Here is a 10272-nt window from a genome sequence, read left to right on the forward strand (position 1 = left end):
TAAGCATTAAAAATTTTTTTAATAAAATAAAAGTTAAAAAGACAAAAATCATAACTTATGATCTGTTATTGATTACACAATATATAAAATATATAAACGTTAACATCAATAATCTGAATTGTGAGGGGGGAGGAATAGTAAAAGTGTCAAGTTTAGGAATGCTACTGAAGTTAGTTTTTTTTTTTATATTTCTTTACTTTTGAGAGAGAGAGGGAAACACAGAATCCAAAGCAGGCTCCAGGCTCTAAAAAGAGACCCTGCGAGATCGAACTGCGAGATCATGACCTGAGCCGAAGTTGGCTGCTCAACCAACTGAGCCACCCAGGTGCCCCTGAAGTTAGGTTTTTACCAGCTTATAATAGGTTGTCATAATTTTAAGATAATTTAGGTAATCCTCATGGTAACCACAAGGGAAAAAATACAGTAATTACACAAAAGAACATGATAAAGAAGTCAAAGCATACTGATACCAAAAGACATCAAAGCACCACAACAGACTGATTTACAAGCACCAGAACAACCAAATTACAAAACAGAAAACAATGAACAAAATGGCAATAGCAAATCCTTACCTATCAATAATTAACCTTAAATGTAAATAAATTAAATTATCTAATCAAAAGACAAATGGCTGAATTGATTGAAAAAAAAAAAAAACCCAAGAGATTCACTTTAGCCTTAAGGACATACATAGACTGAGGACAAAGGTTTGGTAAAATTTCAAGCAAATGGTAACACCAAAAAAGCAGGTGTAGCTATATATATATATATATATATATATATATCAGACAAAATAGACTTGAAACTAACAAAGGTAAATTTTATTAATCAAAATGTCTTTTTCAGATCCCAAAGTGACCCCTCTGAGCTTGCTGTTTTTTCGTCAAAATTAAAGCTTCCCACAAAGAGGCCACGTCTGTAGGGCAAGTGGAATTTTTCTGGAAAGGGGAGAAAGCAGTTCCAGGTAAGAAGAATGATGGCCCAGAGGCTGATATGACTTAGAATCTTGCCAGAAGCAGAAGCTGAAAAGTGTGTGCAGAGAGTGTTTTTCATTTAGATGGAATCTGTTCGAATCCACATACGCCCTCGCATACCAAACCCAATGCAGTTTGTGTGTGCTGAGGAGGGGGAAAAATACTCAACACATGTAGAGAATGAACAGCAAGGGGGAATTGAGATTTTAAAAAAGGGGAGTCCTCTCTGAGGGGCTGATACTTAGCAAACACTTGAAGGAGGGAAAGGAGTTGGAAAGAGAATAAAAGGACAAGACTACAGCATTTCTAGTCCCCCGGAGATGTACGTGTAATTGGCACCCCACAGCCTTCATCCGTGGCTGCTCTTCCCCCAAACTTCAACTGAGACCCTGGCTCCTCATTCTGACTCTGGCAGAGTTCCCCAAACCCTCTCTACCTTTGAGATGATTGACTCCAAGAATCCTGCCGCTTTTTCTGACCACTACTCCCAACGACCCAGACTGGCCTTAAGTCATTTTTCAAGCCTCGTCTTCAGAAACCTCCACTTTCCATACCAGACCCCAAGCCTCCCAGAAGTAACTGCTAGGGGTCCAAAACCGCCTTCTATTTCGAGTCCACAATCTAAACATTCCCAAAACCATGATTTCCACGATTTCACTTTTTAGGGCACTCATTTAAAAACTTCCACGGTCACTACATTAATGTTAATGAGGATTCATTCATTCAACTGATATTTACAAACACCTATTCCGTGTCGGGCAATGTTATAAGCACTCTCAGATTAATCCTCTCAATATCCCTAGGTAGTTAATGCCTTTAGCCCCAGTTGATAGAAGAGTAAAATGGGAACATAAGGTCACACATTTGGTATGGAGGGGGCTGTGATTTGAACCCAGGCAGTCTGGCTCAAGAATCCGTGCCCTTAACCACTATGACTAGCAATCATGGCTCTTGTTTCAAAGTTCTCTCTTCAGTTAGATACTTCCTTTAGGTCTTTCTCAAATGCTAGCTCAGTGAGGCCTTTTTCCTGGCCACTCCAGCTAAAATTGACACACACACACACACACACACACACCCTCTACCCTTTCTTGCTTCATTTTTCTCCTTCACATTTATCACTATATTATACATTTTACTTATTGATCTAGCAATTAGCACTACTCAAATTTGTTATTTACATTTATTTATTATTATTTTTAACATTTATTTTTGAGAGAGAGAGACAGAATGTGAGCAGGGGAGGGGCAGAGAGAGACACACACACAGAATCTGAAGCAGGCTCCAGGATTTGAGCTATTAGCGCAGAACCCGACGCAGGGCTCGAACCCACGAGCTGGGAGATCATGACCTGAGCCAAAGTCGGACGCTTAACTGACTGAGCCACCCAGGCACCCCTGTTCTTTACATTTATTATGTCTCCTATAGAAGTCAGCCCCTAGAGGGCAGAGATGTGTGCCTGTTTTATTCACTGCTGTAGCCCCTGTCACACAGTAGGCACTTGGTAAATATTGGTGGGATAGATGAATGAATGAATACGTGAGGGAATGAGTGATTGAACCCTTCCAATGACGGTGAATTCCAGGATGCCTTGCCTGGATCCTGGTTGGCCCTGGATTCACTCCTCTGACTCATACGCAACTGACTTGGCTCTGCTTACAGAGCCATTTAAACTTGCAATTATACCACTCCGATGAATTTCTATTGAGAAAATTTGCCCTAGAGTGAATTACGAGCCAATTTAATTCCTTGTTCAATGTCATACAGCGGTGCACTTCACCCAAAGCCAATTTTGGGCTATTTTAATTTTTCTGAAATTGTTTTCAGTGGGATGAATCATTTTCGGGTTAACTTTTACAATGATGATTCGATCTATGCATCCATTTTCTTATCTGTGTCATGTTTCGGCAATAATAGCTTTGCCCCAGATATCTTCCTTGGTCTCGGGCTGCTCCTTGAACAGCTCAGGCACATTGTTGCTTCAGGGACCGTGCTGATTGTTCCCTCCACCAGAAATGCTGTCACATCTGTGTAGTTCATCTATTGTTTCCTTGACATTTTTTTCTTAAAAAAAATCATCTTTTTTAAAAATCATTTTTCAATAAGGTCTAAGCTGACTATTCTATTTAAATACAAACTTCTGTCACCTTACACTCCTGATCCCCCTTGAATTTATTTATTTATTTATTTATTTATTTATAAGTAATCTTTGTACCCAATGTGGGGCTTGAACTCACGACCCAGAGATCGAGTCAGTTGCCCCACAAACTGAGCTAGCCTGGTGCCCCCTGATCCCCCCCTTAAATTTAACGTATACTTACCATCTCACAACATACAAATAAACATAACTGGTTGCCTTGTTTATTGTCTGTCTCCCTCTGATGGAACAGAAGCTCTAGGATGGCAGGGAATTTTGAATCTTATGTTCCCTGCTGTGTCCCCACTGCTTATAACAGTGCCTGGCACCCAGGAGGCACTCAGTAAATATTTGTTGAATGAGTAGCTCCTGTCATTCTGTGCTTCGTTTGTGGCCAGTTTTCACCAAGTCTAATATTTCAGGGTCAAAATTCGCAGGTTCACATTTTGTTGAGAACATTGGATCCTTCCACCGATTAGTGTTCCCTCAACATGTTTTATTTTTTTTACGTTTGTTTATTTTTGATGGAGAGCACGAGTTGGGGAGGGGCAGAGAGAGAGCGGGAGAGAGGACCCCAAGTGGGCTCCATGCTGACAGCAGCGAGCCTGATGCGGGGCTCAAACTCACAAACCATGAGATCATGACCCGAGTTGAAGTCAGATGCTCAACTGACTGAGCCACCCAGGTGCCCCTTCCCTCAACACATTTCAAAGTTCAGAGTTCTGACTGTCATCAGTTTACTCTGGGGTGCTTATGGCTATCAGTGACGGTTGTGAATCTGGTAAGATGTTTTGTTTTTATTTCCTAGGTAATCCATGACAAAAACTGTAAGCAAGGCCCCTTCTGCAGTCCAGAATTGTCTGAGACGGGCTTCGCTAACCTGGCAGGGCAAAGGAGAGAAGGCAGCCAACGGAGACTGTTAGCAACGTGGCTTTGTGGGTAATGAGCGCATTCCCACTGCGGAGTTCTGGAGGCCGGTGGAGAACACAGTTTAGAGATGTCCCAACTGAGGGCCCAGGGAAAAAGGATGGAGAGCGCTGGGCAGTGGCGACGACGTGGCCTTCACCGCTGGGTGGAGATTGGAAAACTGCCGTGATTTACAAAAGCTGGTCACATGTTTACCCCATGACTTAGCAATTCCGTTCCCAGGTATATGCCCAAGAGAAATGAGTGCATCTATCCATCAAAAGATGTATACGACAATAACAAGATGTATGCAAGGACGGCCACAGAATTATTCTTAATAGGCCCACATAGAAAACTACCCAAATGTACCCATCAACACTGGAATGGATGAAGTGTGGGCTGTTCATACAATAGAAAAGATTACAGCGACGAAAATGGTGAAACTTCTGATTACATACCGGTGCGGCTGCATCTCACAGACATCATGCTGAATGAAAGAAGCTGGACATAAAAGTGTATGATGGCACTTATATGGATGTCCCAAGCCAGAAACTAACTTAGGTTGTTAGAGGTCAGGAGAGTGGTTACCCTTGGAGAGGAGAGGGGTGGGGTTGGGGGGTGGACCTGAAGGGAGTATCTCGTGTTCATGTTCTCTCTCTTGACCTGGGTGCTGGTTACATCGGAGTGTCCAGTTTGTAAAAAGTAAATGAGCTTTGGGGCACCTGGGTGGCTCAGTCAGTTAAGCCTCCGACTCTTGGTTTCAGCTCCGGTCAGGATCTCACGGTTCGTGAGTTCCAGCCCCACATCAGGCTCCTGGCGGACAGTGTGGAGCCTGCTTGGGATTCTCTTTCCCTCTCTCTCTGCCCTTCCCCCACTCACCCTTTCCCCCTCTCTCAAAATAAATAAATAAATAAGTAAATGAGCTTTGAAGGCTGTATGTGCATTTTAATTGAGTGGATAAAACACAAGTTTTGGGGTGCCTGGGTGGCTCAGCTAAGCACCTGACTCTTGATTTTGGCTCAGGTCATGATCTCCCGGTTCGTGAGTTCAAGCCCCATGGCGGGCTCTTCACTGACAGTGCGGAACCCACTTGGGATTCTCTCTCTCCCTCTCTCTCTTTGCCCCTTTCCAGCTGGCTCTCTCTCTCCCTTTCTCTCTCAAAAACAATAGAAATTAACTTAAAAAACAGGGGCGCCTGGGTGGCTTAGTCGGTTAAGCATCCAACTTCAGCTCAGGTCATGATCTCGCAGTCTGTGAGTTCGAGCCCTGCATCGGGCTCTGTGCTGACAGCTCAGGGTCTGGAGCCTGCTTCAGATTCTGTGTCTCCCTCTCTCTCTGCCCCTCCCCTGCTCATGCTCTGTCTCTCTCTGTCTCAAAAATAAACATTAAAAAATTAAAAAAACAACAAGTTTTGAGGGGTGCCTGGGTGGCTCAGTTGGGTAAGCAGCTGACTCGGTTTTGGCTCAGGTCATTGTCTCATGGTTCGTGAGTTCGAGCCCCGCATCAGGCTCCACACTGACAGCATGGAGCCTGCTTGGGATTTTCTCTCTCTCCCTCTTTTTCCGCCCCTCCCTGCTCATGTTCTCTGTCTCAAGATAAATAAGCTTAAAAAAAAGTTTTGAGGTGGCCAGGGTGGCTGGGCCCCAACGAGGGAGGGGGAAGGTGGTATTGTTGCCATCAGAAAGGGAACAAGGGCATGGATTTTAGGATTTAGTCTAAGTGCAGCCCCTTGTTTGACCAGAATAGAGGTTTCTAGAGAGCCTGGGAGCTTGATGAGGAGGCAGGACTGGGAAGACTGGAAGTGCTCATCTGCTCATCCACCGTGGCTGGAAGCCTGAAGGGCCTTGATGGTGGGGCAGGGCACTTACACCAGAGGTAACAATACCACATCTCTGAAACACATACCGTACCCATTCCTGCTCTAAGTGAACTGACATGCCTGAACACCTGCCCTCGTGGGACTTCCATCCTGGATGGGGTCAGTTGGGGGGGATATGTTCTCTGGGCCAAGGGCAGGGTATGGCACAACAGGCTGGCATTTATTATAGGGAGTATCACTCCAATATACTCAGGTACTTCGTGGCTAGGATAACACAGCCCTTGCCCTTCCGTGGTCCCAGTAACTGCAGGCTGGGAAGGTGGAGGGTACTCCCTTGACACGTTAGGATTCTCTACTTTGGGGGGCCTATCCTTAGGTTGGGAGACTGGTCCCACAACAAAGCACTCAGAGAGTGAAATTGCTCACTTCCGGGAAGGTTCATATGGACATTGCTCCCACCTTAGCCACATGCCAGTGGACTAAGGCTCCTCCTGAGACTCAGTAGCTAGGGATAGACATCACCTCTAGTGGTGGGTCCATCAAAGCCAGATTTTCTTCTGGTAGCCAGGGACTGGGGGCTCCTGCATTCTCTGAAGTCCCAAGCAGGCACATGCGCAGAGATGGTAGCAATGAGCATGTAATCTGGGAGTTCCAAAGTATGAGCCATGGAATGAGGCCATCGGAGAGAGGGCAGAGATGCCAGGGGCATGAAGGGGAGCCCAGATGTCCACACTTAACAGGGATTTAGGAGAGACTCCCTGGAAAGAAACAGACAGCCAGGGCAAGTCTCCCACTCCATCTTCTAGACCCCTAAGGACACGGAAAGCCTGAAAGTATGAGACCCTAGTGGAAGGAGACAGCATATTTCCAGAGAGGGAATGTGCAGGGGCAGACTTCCTGCGCGCGCGCGCGAGAGAGAGAGAGAGAGAGAGAGAAAGAGAGAGAGAGAGAGAGAGAGAGAGAGAGAGAAAGGAGAGAGGAGGGGAGCAAAGACACAAATGCATACACAGAGATGAGATGTGCATCTGGAGTTAGAGACCACCAAGACAGGGACAGAAGGGAAGAGAGAGGCCTCCAGACTCACCAAGACAGAAGACAGGTAGAAATCCCAAAGCTCAAAGAGAAACAGAGAAGGTAGCAAGGGAGGCAAACACTCATCCTCAGCAATAGAAAAGCCCTGCTCTGACACACCACCCTTGATCCCTGGTGGTCCTGACCCTTCTTCTAACACAGGAGGTCCCAGGGTGGTAGCTTTTCTCTAAAGATGGTTGTCATCAATTTTTTCCTATAGGCTACACCCCCATCCAGAGGAGCCCTGAGGCACCATAGAGGCGGTCCAGGTTATCCTGCTGGAGAGAGAAGCCCCGTGGAAGATCAAAGAGCCAGACATGTGAATGAAGAAGCCATCTTGGACGGCTATCCCAGCTGAGCCCTCAGATGCCTCCAGCCCCAGCCAGCATCTGACTGCAACCTCCTGAGGTCCCAAGAAGAGCCACCTGCCTGAGCCCAGTCAACCACAGGACCATGAAAGACAATACTAAATTGTGTTAAGCCACTAAGTTTTAGGGTGGGTGTTACCCAGAATACTCCAAAACAGGCTGCAGTGGCCTGTGAAGACCTGAAACCCCCATTCTCACATCCCCTCCTTGCAACAAAACCAACACCAGCCAGTCAGACTTTCAGTCCCTTTAATAAGGTGCTCTGAAGAAAGGGCAGAATGACAGGCAGGCGGTGAGAAGATGATGCTTCTTAAGCCCCACTTGGCAACTGGTCAGTCCTCATCCTCCGGAAGCTGGATCTTGCTGGGGTCAAAGCAGTTGGATTCCATGATGGGGAGGCCATTGGCCTCTCGGTACTTAATAAGCCTCTCAGCTTCCCGGCGGGCCCACTCCTGCATTCTGGAGGCAGCAGCAAGGAAGTAGACATGAGGGAGCCACACTGGACACCAATCCCCATCTTAGTCCTCGCCTATTCCCCACTGGCACAAGGAACAGGATTCCTGGCACAGTCCCCTTCAACCTCCACCCCTGCATCTGCTCCCACCCATCCCACTCTCTTGGACACCCCCATGCACCTGTAATCAGGCAGATAAGCTATAAAGGTGCTGCCGAGGACCAAGACAACGGAGAAGCCAAAGAAAAAGACGACCCGCATGTTCCAGACGTCTGTAACAGGGTCTCTGTCATAACCGTGGGAGTCTGGGTTCTGTGGCAAGAAGAAGAAGAGGTCAATGAGAGCTTCCTGTGGCTCCACAAAGCCTTATGCTGGCCCTGCATAAGTTGGTCTCCAGTTTCACCTCAGACCAATCTCTCCTCCTTTCTTTAATTCCTCTTTCTAGTCTTAGGACTTGTCAAACTCCTTGCTACCGCAGGGCCTTTGCACTTACTATCCCCTCTGCCTGGAAAGCCTTCCCCCCATATCTTGTCGCGGCTAGATCTGTCTCCTTGTTCAAAGTTTTGGCTTCATAATTACTTCCCTTAGGAGGCATTCCCTAATTGCCTTATCCATTACCAGTCTCACACTACAGGAAATTGCCACTTTTATGGGTTAAAAATGCTTGAATAGTGCCAATTTCCTATGGCTTCACCCGCTAAAATTTTGCCCTACCCCCAAATCACTTTCCATCTACTTATCTTGCTTAACTCACTTTCTAGCAGTTATTAATTTACCAAGGTAGCATCTCCCCAGATCCTATCACATTATTTTTTATCATTACATACTCACTACGACCGTTTCCAAATATTTTACATGTTTATTTTGTGCTCTCCATTATCATATAAGCTCTATGAGAGTACGGGCTTTATCCAATTTCCACACTGCTGAACACACTAGGGCCCTGAACTGCACCTGGCATACAGCAGGCCCTCCATACTTATCTACAAAATGAATGAATAAATGAATATGCATCTATATATCCTATATATCCAAGCCAGAGGTTAGTACTGATGAAGTGTACCATACACAAACTTCACAATATCCCAGCAAGGTGGAAAGTAACAATAATAATTAACATCTTCTAATGCTGAATACTAAGGGCCAGGTGCTGTACTGAGCATTGTGACTCATTTAATTACATGAGGCAGATGTAGTATTTTATTTTCTAGAAGGTGTCTTAATACTTTCCCCACTTTACAAAGAGGCACCAAGGAGTTAAGCTGCTTGTCCAAGGTCACAAAGATGAATAACTGTCAGCGCCTGTATTCCAACCGTGGCATTCTGATTTTTGAGTCTCTGCTATCCACACAGCACAGCAGACCCGGTTCCGCCACGTATTCAGCCATGCGAGTTTGGGCGAGTCGCTTAATATCATTAGGCTTCAGTTTCCTCATCTGTAGAATGGGTATGCTAAATAGTCCCTACTTCCAAACAGGGCTGTTTTGAGGATTACATGAGATAAGGTACGTAAAGTGTTTAAAGCACTTGCACTGAGCAAACCCCGTATCAGTGTTCAGTATTATTACCGTTATACTATATTGCTTCTAACGTGTTTTGAGCACTTCCCACTTCAGGTTTGATTATTTGTCTGCAAAACGAGGCCAATCTCGCCTCTGGCCCTGAACCGAAGATCACCAGGGGCTAAAGAAGAAAATCAATCTAGGCAAAGTTCCCAAGTCTTTGAGGCCTTCGCCAGCAGCGCACTTCTCAGCCGCCTAAAAACGTCCTCTAAGGCGCCCCGTCCGCCGGCCCCCGATTGACCCTTCTGGCGTCCCGTTGCCCCCTCCCTCTCACCTTCTCATAGAGGTTTTCGTCCTCCGGCTCTGGGTCCTCCTGCCAGCGTACAGTCGGTGCCGGCGCCCGCTTTCCTGCCACAGCCGACGGGGCGATCACAGCCCTGGACGAGCTGGATTCCCAGCGAACACGGGCGGCCGGGAGCCCTCGCGTCGCCGCTACTGCCGAAAGGCGGCGAGCGCACAAACCTAACAGCCCGGCCGCCATGGCAGATTGTTCTACAGACTCTCAGGGGCGGGGACGGAAATGCGACTCTGCGCAGCTGCAGTTGGCCCGAGCGCGACAATTATCGCTCCGCCCCCACCGCACTAAATAAGTCCCAAGTCCGGATTTTGTTTTCAAATGTGGCCAGGTGCTGAGTAGCCAGCCCTCTTTCCCTCCATCTGTCCTAGCCTCAGGGGAGCGACCATTTTTTTAGCCTCTCGGTCAGGCTAAGGAATTTACGGCTGAGAGGTCTGCCCATTTCCTTGATAAGGAAGCGTTGACATTTGGATGGATGCGGGTCCCAGTCAATGGCCCGGAGATTTCCTCGGTCTTTTGGGTAAAGGGACGGAGCTTCCGCTTGTCTTTCATGATTCGGAGGAAGCCAAGCTTCCAAAGAGCGGGCCTCGCTGGATTGGCCAATAGCTACTCCTTTTTGCAACTTGCGAGCGTTCGCACGGAGAGTGGGGAGGTGGCATATGCTTGCCAATCAGAGCCGACCAGGGCTG

General features: G+C 46.9%; 1 protein-coding gene across 1 annotated transcript; it reads right to left on the bottom strand.

Annotated features, from left to right (window-relative positions):
- Window positions 1-7504: 7504 nt before the first annotated feature.
- Window positions 7505-9769, bottom strand: NDUFB11 (NADH:ubiquinone oxidoreductase subunit B11). Its single transcript, XM_043569615.1, has 3 exons — window positions 9563-9769; window positions 7908-8038; window positions 7505-7731 (listed from the first exon to the last, which is right to left on the bottom strand). The coding sequence occupies exons 1-3, from the start codon at window positions 9767-9769 to the stop codon at window positions 7605-7607; spliced, it is 465 nt and encodes a 154-aa protein (XP_043425550.1). The 3' UTR covers window positions 7505-7604.
- Between the last annotated feature and the right edge of the window lie 503 nt (window positions 9770-10272).

This window comes from Prionailurus bengalensis, chromosome X, assembly GCF_016509475.1.
Source record: "Prionailurus bengalensis isolate Pbe53 chromosome X, Fcat_Pben_1.1_paternal_pri, whole genome shotgun sequence".
Taxonomy (NCBI): Eukaryota; Metazoa; Chordata; class Mammalia; order Carnivora; family Felidae; genus Prionailurus; species Prionailurus bengalensis.

Bases quoted from the DNA above. Each gene is read 5' to 3' on its own strand.
- NDUFB11 (XM_043569615.1), bottom strand. From the start codon at position 9,769: ATGGCGGCCGGGCTGTTAGGTTTGTGCGCTCGCCGCCTTTCGGCAGTA. The intron at 8,039-9,562 runs GTGAGAGGGAGG...TTCTTGCCACAG, and splicing joins ACGAAAACCTCTATGAGAAG to AACCCAGACTCCCACGGTTA. The intron at 7,732-7,907 runs GTGCATGGGGGT...TGCTGCCTCCAG, and splicing joins GCTTATCTGCCTGATTACAG to AATGCAGGAGTGGGCCCGCC.